We start from the raw sequence: 23318 nt of genomic DNA on the forward strand, positions 1-23318 counted from the left end.
TTCAGTTGTAACCAATAAGAGTGATCTTGCAGGTCAGCAAACCAAATGCATAGCTGGAGTCCTGAGTTGGAAATAATTTATTTGGCACGTTAGTTAACTTTTAGTTAGTTATAAGCAGTAGCGTAGCACGTGCCCTCTGCTAGATGGTTTTGAAAATCATACTGTCTGTATTTCAAAATACCCCGGTATACCGCCTAAGCCTAATGCCTCCTGAGAGTAACCCTTGGCTGGGGGATGGGGCCTGGCAGTGCAATAAGCTGAGACCAGGACTATCGAGTGTCATTCTGTGTATAAATACCTTTGGACGGTGATATTGGGTTTTCACAAACAGAGGACTATTTACTGCACATTGTTACTGCAAGATAAACAATTCCATCATTCAGAGGATTTTGTGCATGATCGTTGTAAAACTTGAATTAAGTTAATGCATGATTTGGATGCAATACTTTATAGGGACTAAGGAATATACAGTACCAGTCAAAAGTTTGGACACATCTACTCATTCAAGGGTTTTTCTTTATTTTTATTATTTTCTACATTCTAGAATAATAGTAAAGACATCGAAACTATGAAATAACACATATGGAATCATGTAGTAACCCAAAATGTTTTAAACAAATAAAAATATATTTTATATGTCAGATTCTTCAAAGTAGCCACCAGCTGCTTTTCCATAACTCTGCGGTCCAACTCATCCCAAACCATCTCAATTAGGTTGAAGTCAGGTCATTGTGGAGGCCAGGTCATCTGATGCAGCATTCCATCACTCTCCTTCCTGGTCAAATAGCCCTTACACAGCCTGGAGGTGTGTTGGGTCATTGTCCTGTTGAAAAACAAATGATAGTCCCACGAAGCACACACCACATGGGATGGCATATTGCTGCAGAATGCTGTGGTAGCCATGCTGGTTAAGTGTGCCTTGAATTCTAAATAAATCCCTGGCAGTGTCACCAGCAAAGCACCATCACACCTCCTCCTCAATTCTTCACGGTGGGAACCACACATGCGGAAATCATCCATTCACCTACACGGTGTCACACAAAGACACAGCGGTTGGAACCAAAAATCTCAAATTTGGACTCAGACCAAAGGACAGATTTCCACCAGTCAAATGTCCATTGCTCGTGTTTCTTGGCCAAAACAAGTCTCTTCTTATTGGTGTCCTTTAGTAGTGGTTTCTTTGCAGCAATTTGACCATGTAGGCCTGATTCACGCATTCTCCTCTGACCACATGATGTTGATGTCTTACTTGAATTCTGGGAAGCATTTATTTGGGTTGCAATTTCTGAGGCTGGTAACTCTAATGAAATTATCCTCTGCAGCAGAGGTAATTCTGGGTCTTCCTATCCTGTGGTGGTCCTCATGAGAGCCAGTTTCATCATAGCGCTTGATGGTTTTTGCAATTGCACTTGAAGAAACCATTGACTGACCTTCACGTGTTAAAGTAATGATGGACTGTCGTTTCTCTTTGCTTATTTTAGCTGTTTTTGACATAATATGGACTTGGTCTTTTACCAAATAGGGCTATCTTCTGTATAGCCATCCTACCTAGTCACAACACAACTGATTGGCTCAAACACATTAAGAAGGAAGGAAATTACACAAATAACCTTTTAAGAAGGTACACCTGTTAATTTAAATGCCTTCCAGGTAACTCCCTCATGAAGATGGTTGAGAGAATGCAAAGCTGTCAAGCCAACGGGTGACTACTTTGAAGAATCTCAAATATAAAAGATATTTTGATTTGTTTTACACTTTTTTGGTTACTACATGATTCCATGTGTGTTATTTCAGTTTTGAAGTCTTCACTATTATTCTACAATGTAGAAAATAGTAAAGATAAAGAAAAACCCTGGAAGGAGTAGGTGTGTACAGTCGTGGCCAAAAGTTGAGAGTGACACAAATATTAATATATTAATATTTCACCGTTGCTTCAGTGCCTTTAGATATTTTGTAATGTGTTAATATGTTACTACAAGCATTTCATAAGTGGAAAAGGCTTTTATTGACAATTACATGAAGTTGATGCAAAGAGTCAATATTTGCAGTGTTGACCCTTGTTTTTCAAGACCTCTGCAATCCGCCCTGGCATGCTGTCAATTAACTTCTGGGCCATATCCTGACTGATGGCAGCCCATTCTTGCATAATCAATGCTTGAAGCTTGTCAGAATTTGTGGGGTTTTGTTTGTCCACCCACCTCTTGAGGATTGACCACAAGTTCTCAATGGGATTAAGGTCTGGGGAGTTTCCTGGCCATGGACCCAAAATATTGATGTTTTGTTCCACGAGCCACTTAGTTATCACTTTTGCCTTATGGCAAGGTGCTCCATCATGCTGGAAAAGGAATTGTTCGTCACCAAACTGTTCCTGGATGGTTGGGAGACGTTGCTCTCGGAGGATGTGTTGGTACCATTCTTTATTCATGGCTGTGTTCTTAGGCAAAATTGAGTGAGCCCACTTTTGGAGGATGGCCTGGTGTCAAGAAGGGCAGCAAAGAAGCCACTTCTCTCCAGGAAAAACATCAGGGACAGGCTGAGAAGCAACCCCACATTAATGGTCTCAGGATGCTTTACTGTTGGCATGACACAGGACTGATGATAGAGCTCACCTTGTCTTCTCCGGATAAGCTTTTTTCCGGATGCCCCAAACAATCAGAAAGGGGATTCAACAGAGAAAATTACTTTACCCCAGTCCTCAGCAGTCCAATCCCTGTAACTTTTGCAGAATATCAGTCTGTCCCTGATGTTTTTCCTGGAGAGAAGTGGCTTCTTTGCTGCCCTTCTTGACACCAGGCTATCCTCCAAAAGTCTTCGCCTCACTGTGTGTGCAGTTGCACTCACACCTGCCTGCTGCCATTCCTGAGCAAGCTCTGTACTGGTGGTGCCCCGATCCCACAGCGGAATCAACTTTAGGAGACGGTCCTGGAGCTTGCTGGACTTTCTTGGGGGCACTGAAGCCTTCTTCACAACAATTGAACAGCTCTCCTTGAAGTTCTTGATGATTCGATAAATGGTTGATTTAGATGCAATCTTACTGGCAGCAATATCCTTGCCTGTGAAGCCCTTTTTGTGCAAAGCAATGATGATGGCACGTGTTTCCTTGCAGGTAACCATGATTGACAGAGGAAGAACAATGATTCCAAGCACCACCCTCCTTTTGAAGCTTCCAGTCTGTTATTCAAACTCAATCAGCATGACAGAGTGATCTCCAGCCTTGTCCTCGTCAAAACTCACACCTGTGTTAATGAGAGAATCACTGACATGATGTTAGCTGGTCCTTTTGTGGCAGGGCTGAAATGCAGTGGACTTGTTTTCTTGGGATTCAGTTCATTTGCATGGCAAAGAGGGACATTGCAATTAATTGCAATTCATCTGATCTCTCTTCATAACATTCTGGAGTATATCCAAATTGCCATAATACAAACTGAGGCAGCAGACTTTGAAAATGAATATTTGTGTAATTCTCGAAACTTTTGGCCACGACTGTACTGTATGAACATTAAAAAGTTTTAAAAGCTGTGAGAAAAGCATGGTGAATGCAAACTTTGGAAACAAAATAATTCTTTATGTTTTCGATTTGATTTCAAATACCATATTCCCCGTCCTATGTTAATCAAAAGTATTGCACTCTATATCTATCAGGACCTGGCAGAAAAGCAGCGCATGTACTCTGTCATCCAGGGGTCAAAGTCAGGTTTGGTTATGGTCACTTTCTCCAGCTCTGCAGACCGCACTCTCCACTTGTCCACTTTCTGCACCTGCTTCTCAACCTCCCGTCTGGTTTTGGCCCGTAATGCAGACTGGTGGATCTGAGGACCACAAGAGTTAGTGAAATTAAGTAAAGGAATACTATGGGCCAGTTACCGGAGATTCTCCATTGAACATTCCTTTTAGGTCTGGACTAGGCTTAATCTGGGTCTGACAAACCACCCCATTGACCTACTACACTTAAACACTTGACAGACCTTTTGGAATTTGCATTGGCTGTGAGTAATCACCTCCTTGGTTGATGCAGCTGGACCCACATTGTGAGTCTTCTTCCTAGCCATCTCAGCTGGCTTATCACCCCCTCCATACAGGGCAAATGGGTGCCTGTTTTTCTTGTCAGTCTCTTTGGGCTTCCGTAGCTGGCTCCATGCCCTGGGGGGCTTTCTGGACTGTTTGGTTTTAGTTTGGGCCTCTGGCTTCTTCCCTGACTCAGGGGCAATTAATCCTTGTCCCAGCTTCTCTTCCTCTGTCTCTCCACAGCCGACGTCCACAGCACCCTGTACATCTAGGAAGGGATGAGGAATACTCATGAGTTCAATAATTGTTTTAGTATACCTTAGTTTTTAATATGTGCAAGTGTTGTAGGAAGAAACAGTTAACAGTGTGATATAAATATTTTTTATCTTACCATGTTAACTTATCAGTATGAGAGTCCTATTGTTTCATTATTTATTTATTTTATTTTAACATTATTTGACCAGGCAGAGACCACGTACAACAAAAACACGAGTCTTAGGTAGCTGTTAGCTACTAGATTTAGCTAACAGCTAATTCCCATCTGCATAAACAGCTCAAATATATGGGTGAAATTGTGCAAGACATTGTAAGAAAATTACTGAGGATATATGTATAATGAAACAAACATTTAAATAGTTGATAATAAAACTGTAAACATTGACCTTAAACATGTTTACCAATGGGTGGCGAGGTCTCCGGAGAAGCAACTTCTTGCAGTTCTTCTGAAATGGGGATCTTCTGTTCCAATGGTTCTTTAGGTGGAATCTTTCTCGCACATTCTCGTTGTGAATCTTCTTTTAGGACCAATGGCTCAACTTTATTATTTTGAGGAGTGGACCTGCTGGATTCCGAGTCACTGTCATTGTTCCAAAACCACGGATTATGAGTTTGTTCCAAAAGCCTTCTCGTCAGTCTGTACTTTATCATCTCCTCATAACACTTGGCGTAGGTTTCCCATTCCGGGTCCTTGAATCTCTTCATATACTCCGTTCGGATCCTCTTTGTAACCATTCTTAATTTCCGTTTGTTAGACCCTTATCAAAAAGAAAATGTGTTTGAATTAATTCCTGCCTTGTTACAATGTAAAACTGTTACATAGTAGCGAGCAATACCAGACTATACCTAGCATACTCATCCCGCGCCAGACATTTAAACCAAAACATAGGGGGTGTAGTCCGAATCCTAGAGAGAAGACGCCAATGGCTGAACAGCTGTGTGATGCAAATTTGACGCACCCGTTAATGCGCCGCCCTCTTAAAAAACGTCGTCATACAGAGGACGTTCTTCAAACGACTCTTCTAGATTTTATGCCATAATATTTTCAGTGTAGAGAAATGGTTGTTTTTTTATCATTAATTCTTATTTGAAGCTCTAGCAAATTAGCCATAAAGCGTGTTGTAATGTAATCGTTATTGCATTGCATTCACTATGTAATTCATTATTAAACTGGTATAACATGATTATTATTGGAAAATTAAGCTGATAATAGCATATCAATCTCCATATTCTATTGTCAGAATACACTAAGTAGGACAATAAAACGACTATATAATGTAGGTAATGTAGCTTACACTGCAACGAATGCAAAATGTGCAAGATAACTAGATTATGCACACTGTAGCCTATGCGATTTAATTCTGCACAGGACTATAGAATGTCTGAAACTGTATTGCAAATCGTAGGTTTGAACATTCTAATGTATTATACTTACAGCATATAGAGTTACTGGCTCGGATTTCACGGAAGCAAAACACAACAGATGGTGTTTCGTGTGCTGTAATCATAGGCTTGCTACGTCTAAGCCCCGCCCGGAGTTGAGATCCATTTAGAATGCCATTTCCTCCCAACAGGTGGCCGAATATATGAGAATAGGGTGAGAATGCACAGACCAAATGAAACATGGTATAACATGAGTCTGATCAGATGCTTTTAAATAGGTGGTAAATGTTGCCTAGAATACAGGAATGTTGTGGCTAAAATGTATGTCTGCAGAATGCGCTGAGTAGCTCTACTCCTGGAGTGCTGGTGCGCAGGGTTTTGCTCCAGCCCTAATATGAGCAACTGATTAGTAACCTGCAATCAGTGTGCTAAATAGCTAGAGCAATGTTTGGTCAAAATCGTGGATAGGCCTACCTGTCTTTTCAAAAGGATGGATGGGGCGGGCGCTTTGAAGAGTTTGAAATGTGTGAAAGATTTGCTCTAAAACTGTGTTCAATTATTTGCCCATGTATTCTAAATGAAGAATATGTCCTTGGAATATGAGATTAGTGTCAAATCTGTGTTGCTGCGAAGTTTAAAGTACCCGGGAAGGAGCAAGCATAGCACATTCAAGCGAAGGAATAGCCGAGAGTCACCTTTCACTCTCTCCAAGCCAAATCAAGAGTCTTAAGACTCCACACAAGTCAGTTTGCATTAAGTTTTATCGCGTGCGTAAACGTCCGAATGTGTGACATTTGATAACAATTAATGTGGTTGACCTTGGTATTTCCAATAGCCTATTATCTCACAGTGCCATTGCATTCAGAATGAAAATCCTAAATTTGCCATGCAGTCTACCTGTGCATGTGCACGAGTAGCCAAGCCTATTGGTTCATTGCATGATGATCATGGTATGTCTTTTCTAACATAGGCTGTTCATTACAAAACAGAAATGTATGAAAATACCAAATAATGGACTTTAATAACTTAGTATTTATGTACATTCACGTTCACATGTTGAATAATAACATGGCATGTTTCGTTCTTGTTGATGTTGGTTGACATTTGCAGATTTTCTCCCCAGGTAACATGGTTACAAAATAAAAGCGTGGCAAAAAAAGTCCAGTAACAACATGTTGTTTCTCTTCGCGATCCAGAGAAAGCAGACACTGGAGACGATGATAGGTTTAGAAGCACTTGCGGTGGACAATGCTGGGGCCTGCCTCGTCGTATTCCTGCTTGGTGATCCACATGGCCTGGAAAGTGGACAGGGAAGCCAGGATGGAGCCACCGATCCAGACGGAGTATTTACGCTCAGGGGGGGCGATGATCTATAGAGAATGAAGTTGAGTATTAGTTTTAAAAGACATGACATATTAATATTGTATTGTTGAGATCTATTTTATTTTTCCAAAAAGTTATTTTAAATGTCAGAATATTGTCATTGGGTTGTCGATTATATAATTACCTTGATTTTCATGGTGCTGGGGGCCAGGGCAGTGATCTCCTTCTGCATACGGTCAGCAATACCAGGGTACATGGTGGTACCGCCAGACAGCACGTTGTTGGCGTACAGGTCCTTACGAATGTCAATGTCGCACTTCATGATGCTGTTATAGGCGGTCTCGTGAATACCGGCAGACTCCATACCTGTTCAGATCATATCATATTAGAAACATAATCTCTTTAATTCGACCAACATAGCAGGCATATATATTACCCCTACCCGTTATACGATGATTACGTACCAATAAAGGAAGGCTGGAAGAGGGTCTCTGGGCAACGGAAACGCTCGTTACCGATGGTGATGACCTGACCATCGGGAAGCTCGTAGCTCTTCTCCAGGGAGGAGGAGGAAGCGGCAGTGGCCATCTCGTTCTCGAAGTCAAGAGCCACATAGCACAGCTTCTCCTTGATGTCACGCACGATCTCACGCTCGGCTGTAATGAAGAAGTATTTTTGCTCAGAAAATGGAACAAATTATTGCAATTACGCACAGCCAAATGCGAACGTCTTGTGCGTCTTTTCTCATTTGACAGATTACGCATGGCATTCTCATGGTTAGTAAAACAAGGCAAACGAAATCTCACCAGTTGTGACGAAGGAGTAGCCACGCTCAGTGAGGATCTTCATGAGGTAGTCAGTCAGATCGCGACCAGCCAGATCCAGACGCATGATGGCGTGGGGAAGGGCATAACCCTCATAGATGGGCACGTTGTGGGTCACACCATCACCGGAGTCCAGCACAATACCTTCAACATAAACCAAAACGTCAATATTCATCTGAATTAACTCATAATAAAGAGACATGGTTGGCTACACGGAGCCGATATGTTGTTTCAAGTTATTTATTTAGATGCGTAAACTCTGCATTCCTTACCAGTGGTACGACCGGAGGCGTACAGGGACAGCACAGCCTGGATGGCAACATACATGGCGGGGACGTTGAAGGTCTCAAACATGATCTGGGTCATCTTTTCACGGTTAGCCTTGGGGTTCAGGGGGGCCTCAGTGAGCAGGGTGGGATGCTCCTCGGGGGCCACACGCAGCTCGTTGTAAAAGGTGTGGTGCCAGATCTTCTCCATATCGTCCCAGTTAGTAATGATACCGTGCTCGATGGGGTACTTCAGAGTGAGGATACCTCTCTTGCTCTGAGCTTCATCTCCTACGTAGGAGTCCTTCTGACCCATACCGACCATGACACCCTGGAGGAAAGAGGAGACTCGTTGGTTTATATGGGGACGTAGCCTATTCCCAGTCAAAACATTAAGTGTGAACGTATAGATGGACAATACAGGATTTACTGGGGGGGAAAATGCATAATATGGGCCTGTTGCAAACATCATTGGAGAGCAGATCTTACCTGGTGACGAGGGCGACCAACGATGGAGGGGAAGACAGCCCTGGGTGCGTCATCACCGGCGAAGCCAGCCTTCACAAGGCCGGAGCCGTTGTCGCACACAAGAGCAGTAGTCTCGTCGTCGTCACACATCTTGGGTTCTTAATAATTCAAGTAAAGATGTATGTTAATTTTTCTGCTTGGCGCACGCACGTCGGAGCTTTGTAACACATCACAGAACAAGATAGCGCAGGATGCACACCGAAACTGTATGTCCAACTTATTATGTATTGTACAAGCTAAATGTTATGATTATCTAAACAAGTCCTGTGTGTTAGCTGTCAAGCTAACACACAAGACTTGTTTAGATAATCATAACATTTACTCATGCTACTATGTCGATATTATTGTAATGAAACAGGCAGGGAGCAGGTCTCGAACCCTCGACCTTTTAGACCGAAGTACAGCGCACTATCGAATGTGCCGCGAAAGCATGCTCAAGCGACAAAGTCGATATCCGCGCTTATAAACCCAGGGTCGTTACACTACTCCCTCCTTTCAAAGAGCGGGTCCTCGCGCTAGTTTGCGACTCTTCGTTTTACAGGAACGCGCTCACCGGTCAAGCACCTGCACTGTCGTTTGACACTAATGTAATGAAACAAGCAGGGAGAAGATCTCGAACCCTCGATCTTCTAGCCCGAGAGATTCACCCATTGATGTTGTCGCCCGCTGAATTGCCTACAGGACATGTTCTCCTTATTGTATACCCATGTTATAGGCCTACACTAATTTGTTCTATGAGTGTAATGATCTCTGCAATTATTTGCAGAAATTACCAAATAATCTGATAGAAAGGAACATTTATATTTTATCGCTCTTCTACCCTTCCCCATGTTGTAGCCTATACAATTCCATTAGTAATTTCTTCAGGTGAAGAGCCTGTGACATCACTATCAGTATCTTGTGTAATATTAATTGGTCCCGCAGATGTAAAATAAAACCAAATAAGAGTATTTCCATTGAAATTAATCCATAAATAGTAGATCCAGTCTTTGAGGTTTGTGTTGATTCCAGGTTCTTACCTTGTCTGTCTCAAATGAAGCTCAGAACACGGAAAACAACTGCTGCTGGATCGAGCTACAGTGGCACTTCCAACCTTATATACTCACCGCGTTCGGCCTATTTCCCTTACCCACCGTTGGGAATGTCTACGTATTCCATTGGACATTTACCCAGCCGTCATCCATATTAGGTTCTTCGGGGTGACAGGGGGAGACTTCGAAGGCAGGTTACAGGGCTCCCCGGTTTCGAAGTGAGCTGCAGGGCTCTCCATGTATGGGACTGTTGTCCTGATTCCAAGCCACGGTGCCAGAGCCGTATATGGAGAGCCTGTGATTTGTAAGACACCCTCATAGCATAGCAAACTTTAACTGCAAACAGGATCCCGGTTGGAAAGCCCTTCCCTTATCAAGGACCCCAACCTTATAGCCATATAGGAATGACAACACCAAGGAAAGAAGGTAGTTTACGTTCTTGTTCTGTCAAACTACTGCAGGCTGATTACAAAAATGTGAATGTTCCTTTGAGAATGGAATTCCTTTCATATAATTTTAATGCAATTGCACAGCCGTTTTAACAATGGGTTGGTCTGTAATTTTTGCTAGTTTGATCTTTGGTATTTTACTCGGTTTAGAGCTCTAGATCACAGTGGGTTATCGAAACAATGACAGATGCCCCATTGACTCAGGCCTGTAGTAGCATACGTTTAAAGAACTATTTCCATGATGCTATTTGCTATTTGCATGCATACAAAGTTATCATTTTTTGAAATGTAGATTTTGTTAGAAGACCAAATAAAGGTATTATTATTCCATCAGTGTATTTATGGCCAGCGTCAGACAGATCCTCTGAAACGGATCATAACAGCGATACTAAGCATGTTATGGTAAGCAGCATAGTATGTTATTTATTGGGTTTAAAACCAGTTGTAGTAGGTCTAATACATTTATTATACAGTATATATATATTTTTTTTTAAAGAAATAGTCCAGGTCACCTGCTCACAGCAACACCCCAGTCAAATCATTTGTTGACAGAGACCACAGGAGGCCAGGGTTAATTCAGTGTTGGCATGACGACCCTGTCTAAACCGTTAGCAGTGTAGCCAGACCACATGACACGATAAGCTATCCAAGAATCTCATATCTAACCTTAGAATGTCTTTATGAAAATGAATAGCTGCTGAGCATTATTTTCTACTGAAATTCTGTGAAAATTAGTCCTTCCATTCACTTGATCTTATATATTGTGTTGTACAAAATAAATAAAGCGTTTTTTTAGTAGCTCTACATCCAAGGCTGGTTTGGTTTGACAAGGTCTGCAATCCCAGCTGCTGCCACTCAACTGTCTGCCCCAGCAGGTGATGCCCCAGTTTAGCCACTCAGAAGACCACTCCAGCCTGAGCTAGAGAACCTTACACTCTTAGAAAAAAAGTTCTAAATAAAAGTGGTTCTATTGCTTGTTAGTATATTATGTATTATGGCACCCCTAAAGGTTTTAATACAGAAGCCCAATTAACCCATTTTCTTGAACTGCCTAGAACCTTTAGGGGTGCCATATATGAAGCAAGTGATATAAACTTTTCTATAACCTTTTTTATATGAGTGTAATAGGGATAAACTAGGGCTGGGATTCAATCCAATCGCCTCATGAGCTTAGTTCAACTGTCGTACCCCATCAAAACCCCAAATATAATATTTGTATACCTCACAGTTAGTAAACAATGTAAATGTCAACAAACAGCCTCAAAATATGATTAAACTACTTTCTTTTTTTTTCTTCTTTTTTGATTAAACTATAGTGTTGATGTCATGGATGGCCAGTCTTTGCATCCATAGCTCTGTCTATGAATTTGAGAGTGGTTACATTTCTCCACGGCCATCCCTCAGATTTGTAGCAAAACCGAGATGGGGTGTCTGCTTTATTGTTTCAATTAAGGATTCTAGCTTTGATGAGGTTTAGAGGTCTCTTCTAGTCACATTAATTTGGCGCCTGTGTTTTCATGACAGATAGGCTGCACTTCATGGCCTGACCTACATTACATGGCCAAAAGTATGTGGACATCCCTTCAAATTAGTGGATTTGGCTATTACAGCCACACCTGATGCTGACAGGTGTATAAAATTGAGCATACAGCCATGCAATCCTCATAGACAAACATTGGCAGTAGAAAGGCCTGTACTGAAGAGCTCAGTCACTTTCAATGTGGCACCGTCATAGGATGCCACCTTTCCAACAAGTCAGTTTATCCCATTTCTGCCCTGCTAGAGCTGCCCCAGTCAACGGTAAGTGCTGTTATTGTGAAGTGGAAACGTCTAGGAGCAACAACAGCTAAGCCCCAATGTGGTAGGCCACACAAGCTCACAGAACGAGACCGCAGAGTGCTGAAGCGCGTAGGGCATACAAATCGTCTGTCCTCGGTTGCAACACTCACTACCGAGTTCCAAACTGCCTCTGGAAGCAACATCAGCACAAGAACTGTTCGTCGGGAGCTTCATGAAATGGGTTTCCATGGCCAAGCAGCAACACACAAGCCTAAGATCACCATGCGCAATGCCAACTGTAAAGTTTGGTGGAGAAGGAATAATGGTCTGGGGCTGTTTTTCATGGTTTGGGCTAGGCCCCTCAGTTCCAGCAAAGGGAAATCTTAACGCTATAGCATACAATAACATTCTAGACGATTCTGTGCTTCCAACTTTGTGACAACAGTTTGGGGAAGGCCCTTTTCTGTTTCAGCATGACAATGGCCCCGTGCATAAAGCGAGGTCCATACAGAAATGGTTTGTCGAGATCAGTGTGGAAGAACTTGACTGGCCTGCACAGAGCCCTGACCTCAACCCCATTGAACACCTTTGGGATGAACTGGAGCCAGGAGTAATCAGCCAACTTCAGTGCCTGACCTCACTAATGCTCATGTGGATGAATGGAAGCAAGTCCCCGCAGCAATGTTCCAACATCTAGTGGAAAGCCTTCCCAGAAGAGTGGAGAGGCTGTTATAGCAGCAAAGGGGGGACCAATTCCATATTAATGCCCATGATTTTGGAATGAGATGTTCGACCAGCAGGTGTCTACATACCTTTTATCATGTAGTGTATTAGGATTAGGCAAAAATCCAAGGAATTGTTTTGTATAGCCCAGATATCTGAACTGAAATTATGCTGTACAAAAATATAAACGCAACATGCAACAATTTCATAGATTTTACTGAGTTACAGTTCATATAAGGACATCAGTCAATTGAAATAATTTCATTAGGCCCTAGTCTATGGATTTTGCATGACTGGGCAGGTGCGCAGGCTATTTGCGGGGACTTGCTTCCATTCATCCACATGAGCATTAGTGAGGTCAGGCACTGAAGTTGGCCGATTACGCCTGGCTCCAATTCATCCCAAAGGTGTTCAATGGGGTTGAGGTCACGGCTCTGTGCAGGCCAGTCAAGTTCTTCCAGCCAATCAGAATGCGCTTTTTCCCACAAAAGAACTTTAATGCAGACAGAAATACTCCTCTGATGTGGAGGTCTGCGGTTGTGAGGCCGGTTGGACATAATGCCAAATTATCTAAAACGACATTGGAGGCAGCTTATGGTACAGAAATTAACATTCAAGCATCTGGCAACTGCTCTGGTGGACATTCCAGCAGTCAGCAGGCTATTTGCACGCTCCTTCATCACTTGAGACATCTGTAGCATTGTGCACAAGGTGCACTTGTGTAATGATCACACTGTTTAATCAGCTTCTTGATATGCCACACCTGTCAGGTGGATGGATTATCTTGGCAAAGGAGAAATGCTCACCAATTAGGATGTAAACAAATTTGTGCACAACATTTGAGAAAAATGCCATTTTTGTGCATATGGAATATTTCTAGGAATTTTTATTTGAGCTCATGAAGTATGGGACCAACACTTTACATATTGCATTTATATTTTTGTTACCTGTAGTTCAGGTAAAATTAGAACTTTTTTAAACACACTTTACACACACGGATTGGAGAGAAAAAAAAAAAAATAGGGTAATAGCACCCTCTTTTGGTATGAGGAAATATTTTCAGAGAATATGTGATGACTGAGTATGATATAAACCTGTCATGTAATGTCAGTACTGCATCTGCTGTATTAGTAGGGCTATAAGTGGGGGTTAATTTGAAAAAGTATTCACAGAATATCAATTAGAGATTTTATATAGATATGAGTAAAAGTGATGTAGGAACAGGTAACTCCAGTCCACGGGGGGCCAGAGTGGTGTCACACTTTTCCCCCACCCTTAGCAAAACACAGCTGATTAAATTAATTACATTCTACACTGAATATCATTATTAGTTGATTATTGGAGTCCGGTGTGTTAGCTAGGGCGATACATAGATTTGAATTAAATTTTACCTACTGAATGTTAGATTGTTTAGACATGTTCACCAAACTGGTAACAAAGTCCCAAAAGCACCTTTGAATAGCATAATATTTTCATGGAGAGGCACATCATTTTCACAACTGATCAGTGGATTTATCACCTGGAATATAAGATGTTATTTGATTATCTACATTTATGACAATGTAGCTTGTATTTCAGTTCTCTGTATGTTTGCCGTGTCTTGGAAATAGATCTGCCTAATTGACAATATTTACGTGACATACTTCAGAGTTTTAATGTCCTTCTTATTTTCAGGAAACACTAACCTCTTGAGGCTCCGCAATGAGTTGGGTGTCCTCAAGAAGAGAAGCCAACCCCATTGACCATCTCAAAATGAATCCCAGCAGTTATATGAGATATCTGCAGTACTCACATTTGACACGTCCAAAATCATCCATGATCTATTTGATATGCACATGCAGCTTCATCTGATTCACACACTGACGTACTGAGGAGTGTAGAAGAGCACATCACCACACAGCTACTGTAAAGGCACTTTCTCTACATTTAAAGAACTCCCCTATCCTCTGCTCTTTTCAACGCTTGCTTTTGCCCCTCTTAGAAGAAGGCTAGTTTCTCCATCAGCTTCCTGAAGAGGCCTTGGTAGTTGCCAAGGAGCTGTGCGTGCTGACCACACTCCACCACACACCGTTGGCCCAGCACCGCCACAGCGTCAGCGTTCTGGATGGTGGTGAGGCGGTGGGCGATGATCAGCACCGTTCTCCCATCCATGAGCTGCTCTAGAGCCTCCTGGACCAGGAACTCATTCTCTGCATCCAGGGCACTGGAGAATAGGGGAGGAAACATTATTATTTAAAAAAAATGTAAGTTAAAATTAATTGATTAGAATTAGATCAATCAAATCAAATCAAATTTTATTTGTCACATACACATGGTTAGCAGATGTTAATGTGAGTGTAGCGAAATGCTTGTGCTTCTAGTTCCGACAATGCAGTAATAACAAGTAATCTAACTAACAATTCCAAAACTACTGTCTTGTACACAGTGTAAGGGGATAAAGAATATGTACATAAGGATATATGAATGAGTGATGGTACAGAGCAGCATAGGCAAGATACAGTAGATGGTATCGAGTACAGTATGTACAAATGAGATGAGTATGTAAACAAAGTGGCATAGTTTAAAGTGGCTAGTGATACATGTATTACATAAGGATACAGTTGATGATATAGAGTACAGTATATACGTATGCATATGAGATGAATAATGTAGGGTAAGTAACATTATATAAGGTAGCATTGTTTAAAGTGGCTAGTGATATATTTACATCATTTCCCATCAATTCCCATTATTAAAGTGGCTGGAGTTGAGTCAGTGTCAGTGTGTTGGCAGCAGCCACTCAGTGTTAGTGGTGGCTGTTTAACAGTCTGATGGCCTTGAGATAGAAGCTGTTTTTCAGTCTCTCGGTCCCAGCTTTGATGCACCTGTACTGACCTCGCCTTCTGGATGATAGCGGGGTGAACAGGCAGTGGCTCGGGTGGTTGATGTCCTTGATGATCTTTATGGCCTTCCTGTGACGAGAGATCAGAGGTCCATTGAGTTCTCTTTCAAATACTTGTTTCGGTCTCTCACTATTGGGAAGCGAGAGACCTTACTCGTTATCAGATAACCAGGGTTAACGCAAGTAACCTCAAGTTATAGCTCACATGATATTGTTGGGTTGTTTGACTTTTGACATCACCCAGCTTATTGACCTTGCTTAACTGTCCAAAATGAAGAGGAAGAGGCTGAAATAAAACATGTGATGTGATTATGCACATCGCTTACCTTGTAGCCTCATCAAGTAGAAGTATCTTGGGGTTCTGAAGGAAGACGAGGGAAATAAACATTACTTCAGCTCATAACTAAAAACATCCATTGTTGACACATGCAATCGGGTGTAATTAAATTACCTTGAGCAGAGCCCTTGCAATAGCAATTATCTGTTTTTGACCACCTGTTGGTTCAAGTAAAATAAGTAATTCCATTCCAGCTGTTAAAGAAGCTATGATGAAGAACTCCATAAAAAAACCCACATCTGGGTATCAGATCATATCAGATCATTCAGGGTTGAGAATGTCCAAAAGTCCAACACCATCATTAGGAAATCTATGTAATTAAACAAATGTTTAGATGAGCTAAGCAACTGAGAATCTGTTTTTTATTTAAGTGTGATTTGTTCATTTATTAATGAGCTGGGTGGGGTTTTCCTAAGAATGCATGGATTGGAAATGAGACAATTATATGCACCCTACCTGCAATGCTAATGCCCACCCAGAAGGCGTACTTGAGGAATGAAGAGAGCTTTCCCACAGTTATGTGCTCGGTGGCCATCAATAGCCCTCCCTTCTACAGCACAGAGAGGATGATGATGTTACCACTGAGTCCTGTCTAAAAAAACAACATACGAAAGCAGTTACAACCCAATAGCCCCTGAAGGAATAGTCCAGGGCCAGAAAAACACAAGCTTCCATCACAGATAAGACAACTGTGATTCCTGTCTTTCAAAAGACCAAAGGGGTGGAGTACACTTCAACTGACGTGATTGACAAAATGTCAACCATCTCTTAGGGAAAATTGGGCAACATTGAATGGCTGAATGCTCACCACTCCAAAGAACCCGGCCAGCAAAACAGCTTCCTGTTTGGCCAGGTGGAGAATGTAGTTGGCCTTCTCTGTATACTTGGCCACTTCTGTCAGCTCCTTACCAAACACACAAACTGTCCTCATGTTGCTGATACGCTCTTCTGCCAACTACAAGAGGACAGAACAACAGAGTATGAGTCTGATCAATTGGTTTCAATTCAATATTTTGGGGTTAAAAGACCTGGATGTTGATTAGGTTGTATTTGTGCTCTGCTTGGAGAGTAATCTAGGGGAAACACTGCCTCAATAATGCCTGTAATGATGAGCAGTTAGTGGGCCTGGTCTTACCTGTGTGGCCTCGGCCAGAGAGTCCTGTGTGCATTTGGATACGGAGTGCAGGTATCTCCCGTATATGACAGCCAGGCCAGCCATAGGAGGCATGTTCAGAAGCACAAAAGCTGCTAAACTGGGTGACACATAAAACTGTTGGCAGAGAGGGAAGGAGAGGCCAGGAAACGTGAGGAGGCAATTCAGCTGAGTCTTTTAAGCTTTCTCTGTTACCTTTTGAACCAGTAAAGCCACTAATGACAAAAAAGGATGTGTGAACATATTTATCAATGTATTCAACTTGACTATATTTAGTGTAATAATTTGTAATGGATATTTTGCTGTATTCCTAGGAATACAGTAAACAAGGAAGAAACTCAAGTGACTTGCTAAATTTGTATTTCCTTGTTGTGACAGAAAGAACTGTGATCAAAACAGACAGTCAACAATCTACGTAGAGTAACCAGAACAATGAAGCCGTTTAAATCGGGTGTACATGACAAGATTTTGGCCATAATTTAGCGGTTCCAGACACGTTTTCGAGATGCGTTTGAGTAGGCACGGGGCCGTCACCTACACTCGTTTAATGTTTGCAGGTCAAAGACGCAATCTGAGGGCTACCGATCTCGTCTTTAAGTAGTCACAGACGTCCCAATATATATTTTCAAATATATTTGATTTTATCGGCACAAAATCGGCAATGCTCTTGTAGTGTGAGATGTACAACAACAAGTTTTGAGAGCGGTGATCAGCAATGGCAAATGAGAGCTCACTAGAGAAACCAGTGAGATTACGTTTTGCGTCACATAATGTGTACTCTCGAGCAGGAGCAATGGCTACTAATAGTATGCGTTTGTACTTGCATTTAACCAAAGCGAAAGTGTCAAATCGTTACAGGTCTGAAGTTCACAAGGAATGTTATTCAATTCAACTCTGTATGGTAAGAGTGAATGTCTGACTGAACGTGTACAAGGCTGCTTTGAGCCATAGCGCATCACTATTTTAGTGTGTGTGCTACAATGTTGGCAAGACAAACAACTACAGATAGTTATTTAATGTGAGAGAATCAGCGATGTTAGGATTTTAAAAGTTGTGTAGTGTCCACCCGAGGAAAGCTGTACCTGAAGGGATGAAAAAAATCCCATCTTCCTCATGACAATAAACCAGTTGACTTACATTCTGATGTGACTCACAATCTTAAAACTGACACCAGTACAGAGAAAACAAACCAGTTTACCTGTTTCTCACCACCATGCTGATCCCAGCTGCTGCGAGCGCGGAGCCCGCCGGAGAGGTTGTCAGTGAGGGAGTGCCCGATGACAGCCGTGTTGGCAAACAATGAGCTCCCCGGTAAGGGTCTTATCAAAGAAACCTGCCTCAGAATTGTGGAAAATAGAGATACGCGTAGATTTCTTACAATATGTTGCCCTGCAAGAGTCATAACCTAATTGTGTAACACATTTACTCTGTATGGCATCAAAGTGTAAAGTAAGTTAAGTTCCCTTATAGTCAGTCACCTGTGTAATCGCTATGGAAACCTCTGCATGCACTGGAAGCAAATGGTGACACACACCTGAGATTTGCATGAGGTAGACACGGGCTGCATTGGCAGCGCCCCCACAGAGAAACACCCATAAGAGCGTGATACACCGAGAGCAGAGGGAAGCACTGAATAGATGGTGTCAAGCACTAGAAACCACCAGGAAACCCACAGCCGCTGTGGAGGATAGCGTAGATAAAATATAAGAATCAAAACTGAAAGTTACTTCATTATTGTTAAAAAAAATATATAAACTTTCATGACAACAAATAGGGCCTAAGTAAGGAATAAAGGTTGTAATGAAGTCAACCCTACACAGGCACAAGTTAGTGATAACAGTGTTATTTCAGTGCCACGTTTGTCATTCTAGAAGTTGTCCCTGTTGTACAGTGAACCAGTGACATGTCCTACCAGACAGACGCAAGTTGGAGTTTGTTTTGTTTCTGTTGATTGCAGATCTTTGCTGTTAACTTCTTGTTGTGTTGCTTGTTCGGAGTCTGTGGAGGAGCTGTAGTTGGCTAAGTTGACCGTGGTTGTCCATGAGCTCCTCAACTATGCAAGTGGAACACAGTGCATCTCCGCCGGGGTAAAAGCGAAGCGCGTGCCAAAGGTTTGAACCTTTTCCACTTTACCTCTCGCCCACGGGACGTCTGGCATTCTAATCAAACTAGTCTATGTGTACGGGATTGAACATTGCGTTTCAAAAGATTTACGCCTAGACATCTTGACAACAGCAACAGTCCCATTCTGCAAGACAGTTAGCGAGCGACTAAGAGACAGAAAAGCAAGAACAATGACAACTCAAGTGCGCTAGCGTTAAGGAGACCTCTTTCTGAAGCTATTTCCTGGTTTTCAAACGTAAATGAACCATGTGTATATGTGTTTCCAATTAAACAAAACTTAATTGATTAAAGTCAAAATAGTGGGAATGAAATGGTGTTTGTTTTATTTGCATTATCTAAAACATTTTGGTGAATGGACGGAGGTCGTTCATAACTAAAACTCTGCTAATGCGATTTCCTCTTCCGATTGGTATTCCAGTAAAATGGTTTAACAAATTCACTATTTGGGTGATTCTACATCTTCGGGCACTTTAACCCGGCAAGCTTTCAGGAATTAAAATGTATTGAAACACCATTTTACCAGTATTATAATCATCTTTGATTTGTCTAGAAATAATATCCGATGATAGCTGCGATCGTATTATTCAGGAATGTATATATTTTCATTTTTCTCAGACAGCCATAGACAAATGTAATTTCCATCACATAATTAACATCCATTTTAGTTGAAAATGAAATATCATACAATTATTTTATAACACATTTCTTATACATTTGTACATTAACTTGCACTGAATATTATTTTAAGTGCTTTTTAAGGTTTTCCTAAAATTAATCATTCAACATAACGCCTGAATGTATAAACTTGCCTTTGTGACAGCTGAAAATATTTATTTATCATTAAAAAAAAGAAGATATTTCCACCCAAACGTTTAGTGAGATTATGATAACAACTATATGATTTCCCTATCTAAAACAAATCAATCAATGTAAATTAGACATAGTATACTAATTTACCTAAAACATATGGGTGTGGTGGAAATGACAAGGTGTGGTGGAAAAGACATCTATGTAAAAACAACAATATTTTATTGCAAACATTTTGAACAACAACCACTGTAAAACATGTAAATAACTTAAGAAAAAGTAAGATTCCAAAAGTGGGCAGAGCGCAAGGACATAGGCCAGTGTTTTTGAAAGATGAGCCCAGATTGCAGAGGGGTCATCCGCATAGAAGAGCTCAGTGAGCAAAGTGAAACGGTATCATTTGTGGTATGTCCAACACAGGTGTGGAGGGTCACCTGCATGTGAGAATCACCAAAGTGAACTGCCTGGATTTCACTGGTGTATTTACGCACGTAGTTCTCTCAGTGGCACAACTTTGATTTTAGAAGTGGGGGGAAAATAATAATCATAATTAGTTTAATCCAGTCGGATAAACATTACAAACAGCCTACCCGACCGCTCGGAGGTGTCTGCATGGTCCTAAAGCACACTGTTGCCTCATCTTGTATTACATTCAAATGATAAAACTGAAGGGGACAAAAATGCAATTTCAGAATGTGAGGGGGCCATATCCGTCCCCATCCCCAGTGAAAGTTGTGCCCCTGAGTTCTCTGCAAAGTCAGTATGCACAATGATCTCCTCTTTCTGCAGATTCTCTTAATTCTCTCAGTTTGGAGTATTGGTGTCGAATGTTGTACATATGTTTCCCCAACTTCTGTTTCAATCCTTTGGAGAAATTCGCCAGTAGAATATGCAGTGTGTCACACACCTTTTCTTATACTGTCAAATGTACAGTGAACTTCTCCATGTTTCCCTTCTTTGCTTTTCCTTCTCTCTCTCATCAGCTTTGTTTTTCCACTCAAACCACCATGTCTGCTCACCAGCATCAAATTCAGATGTTATAAGCTCTTTGGCTTGGCAAAGGGAGCACTCTCTATACATACACTCTTAATTCAGGTTCTCACAGCACAAAGACTCAATAAGGTTCCCATTGTTGCTGCAACTTTGTAATTTTGTGACTTTGCAACTTTGTGACTTTGTGATACTGTAGTTTGTCCGCCATGAACTGGACATTGGCTTGGGTTTTGCATGTGGCATGTGTCCCTATCCTGGACTGTTGACTTGACAACCCAAAAATACATCCTTTAAAGAATTCATGGTAGGACATTTTAATATCTGAATTTTCCCTCTTAAAATCCTGATAAAGGTTCTGAATTGTGCCATTCAAGAAGCACTTCTGCTTTTTTTTCTTGTTCCTCGTTAGTGTGTCCTTTTCCCCTGTTGTTGCTCTACTGTTGACATCACGTTCATAGAATCTAGTGATTTTCTCTTCTGTGGCTGTGCTAATTAATTATGTTACACTGCTTTTACCTGGAGTATTGAAGACTGGTTGGCCTGTTTCCCTCAATGCATTTGCTGAAAATCCAAATTCTCTGTTTGCAGCTTTGACCAGGCCATACTTTCTCAGGATGTTGCCTCTGAGCATTTTTGAAGCCACTTGTTTGTCCTTGGCACTGCACATTTTTTGATAATTTTGCTTTAACTCTGCAATGATGGCATTTTGAAACAATAAAATCCTTCTCAAGTTCTTCGGAGTTCCCTTCATTTTTCTGTTTTATCTTTGTCTTTGGGGAATCTTATCTCTCCATTTTCTTCATCAGTTGTTTATCCGGCTACCCGGATAAAGCACTAAATAAACTTCAGTTAGTGCTAAATATGGCTGCTAGAATCTTGACTAGAACCAAAAAATGTGTGATCATATTACTCCAGTGCTAGCCTCCCTACACTGGCTTCCTATTAATTAAGGCAAGGGCTGATTTCAAGGTTTTACTGCTAACCTACAAAGCATTACATGGGATTGCTCCTACCTAATCTTTCTGATTTGGTCCTGCCTTACATACCTACACGTACGCTACGGTCACAAGACACAGGCCTCCTAATTGTCCCTAGAATTTCTAAGCAAACAGCTGGAGGCAGGGCTTTCTCCTATAGAGCTAATTTTTTTATGGAATGGTCTGCCTACCCATGTGAGAGATGCAGACTCGGTCTCAACCTTTAAGTCTTTACTGAAGACTCATCTCTCAGTGGGTCATATGATTGAGTGTAGTCTGGCCCAATAGTGTGAAGGTGAACGGAAAGGCTCTGGAGCAACGACCCGCCCTTGCTGTCTCTGCCTGACCGGTTCCCCTCTTTCCACTGGGATTCTCTGCCTCTAACCCTATTACAGGGGCTGAGTCACTGGCTTACTGGTGCTCTTTCATGCCGTCCCTAGGTTGGGTGCGTCACTTGAGTGGGTTGAGTCACTGACATGATCTTCCTGTCTGGGTTGGCGTCCCCCCTTGGGTTGTGCCGTGGCGGAGATCTTTGTGGGCTATACTCGGCCTTGTCTCAGGATGGTAAGTTGGTGGTTGAAGATATCCCTCTAGTGGTGTGGGGGCTGTGCTTTGGCAAAGTGGGTGGGGTTATGTCCTTTCTGTTTGGCCCTGTCCGGGGGTATCAGCGGATGGAGCCACAGTGTCTCCTGACCCCTCCTGTCTCAGCCTCCAGTATTTATGCTGCAGTAATTTATGTGTCAGGGGGCTAGTCAGTTTGTTATATCTGGAGTACTTCTCCTGTCTTATCCGGTGTCCTGTGTGAATTTAAGTATGCTCTCTCTAATTCTCTCTTTCTCTCGGAGGACCTGAGCCCTAGGACCATGCCTCAGGACTACCTTGCATGATGACTCCTTGCTGTCCCCAGTCCACCTGGCCGTGCTGCTGCTCCAGTTTCAACTGTTCTGCCTGCGGCTATGGATTCCTGTCACCTGTTCACCGGACGTGCTACCTGTCCCAGACATGCTGTTTTCAACTCTGTAGAGACAGCAGGAGTGGTAGAGATACTCTTAATGATCGACTATGAAAAGCCAACTGACATTTACTCCTGAGGCGCTGACTTGCTGCACCCTCGACAACTACTGTGATTATTATCATTTAACCATGCTGGTCATTTATGAACATTTGAGCATCTTGGCCATGTTCTGTTATAATCTCCACCCGGCACAGCCAGAAGAGGACTGGCCACCCCTCATAGCCTGGTTCCTCTCTAGATTTCTTCCTAGGTTTTGGCCTTTCTAGGGAGTTTTTCCTAGCCACTGTGCTTCTACACCTGCATTGCTTGCTGTTTGGGGTTTTAGGCTGGGTTTCTGTACAGCACTTTGAGATATCAGCTGATGTACGAAGGGCTATATAAATACATTTGATTTGATCATACCTTTTTTTGTATTTCTCAGTTTTCCTGTTAAGCTTTTGTCAT

At 41.9% G+C, this 23318-nt stretch overlaps 2 protein-coding genes and 1 pseudogene across 3 annotated transcripts; all 3 read right to left on the bottom strand.

The window, feature by feature from the left end:
* Positions 1–3366: 3366 nt before the first annotated feature.
* ccsapb (centriole, cilia and spindle-associated protein b) lies at positions 3367–6392 on the bottom strand. 2 transcript variants are annotated; one of them, XM_021581325.2, is made up of 4 exons: positions 5717–6392; positions 4683–5039; positions 3999–4273; positions 3367–3809 (listed from the first exon to the last, which is right to left on the bottom strand). In XM_021581325.2, the coding sequence occupies exons 1-4, from the start codon at positions 5904–5906 to the stop codon at positions 3639–3641; spliced, it is 993 nt and encodes a 330-aa protein (XP_021437000.2). In that variant the 5' UTR covers positions 5907–6392; the 3' UTR covers positions 3367–3638. The 2 variants fall into 2 exon arrangements, with proteins under 2 accessions (XP_021437000.2, XP_021437001.2); XM_021581326.2 differs by lacking the exon at positions 5717–6392 and having other exon boundaries at positions 4683–5688.
* Positions 6393–6658: 266 nt separating this feature from the next.
* On the bottom strand, positions 6659–9776 carry LOC100135949 (actin, alpha skeletal muscle 2). Its single transcript, XM_021581324.2, has 7 exons — positions 9625–9776; positions 8567–8703; positions 8084–8408; positions 7794–7955; positions 7452–7643; positions 7172–7353; positions 6659–7034 (listed from the first exon to the last, which is right to left on the bottom strand). The coding sequence occupies exons 2-7, from the start codon at positions 8693–8695 to the stop codon at positions 6891–6893; spliced, it is 1134 nt and encodes a 377-aa protein (XP_021436999.1). The 5' UTR covers positions 8696–8703; positions 9625–9776; the 3' UTR covers positions 6659–6890.
* A 3682-nt stretch (positions 9777–13458) lies between these two features.
* Positions 13459–19302, bottom strand: LOC110502973 (annotated as a pseudogene).
* Between the last annotated feature and the right edge of the window lie 4016 nt (positions 19303–23318).

Source organism: Oncorhynchus mykiss, chromosome 23 (assembly GCF_013265735.2).
Source record: "Oncorhynchus mykiss isolate Arlee chromosome 23, USDA_OmykA_1.1, whole genome shotgun sequence".
Classification (NCBI taxonomy): domain Eukaryota; kingdom Metazoa; phylum Chordata; class Actinopteri; order Salmoniformes; family Salmonidae; genus Oncorhynchus; species Oncorhynchus mykiss.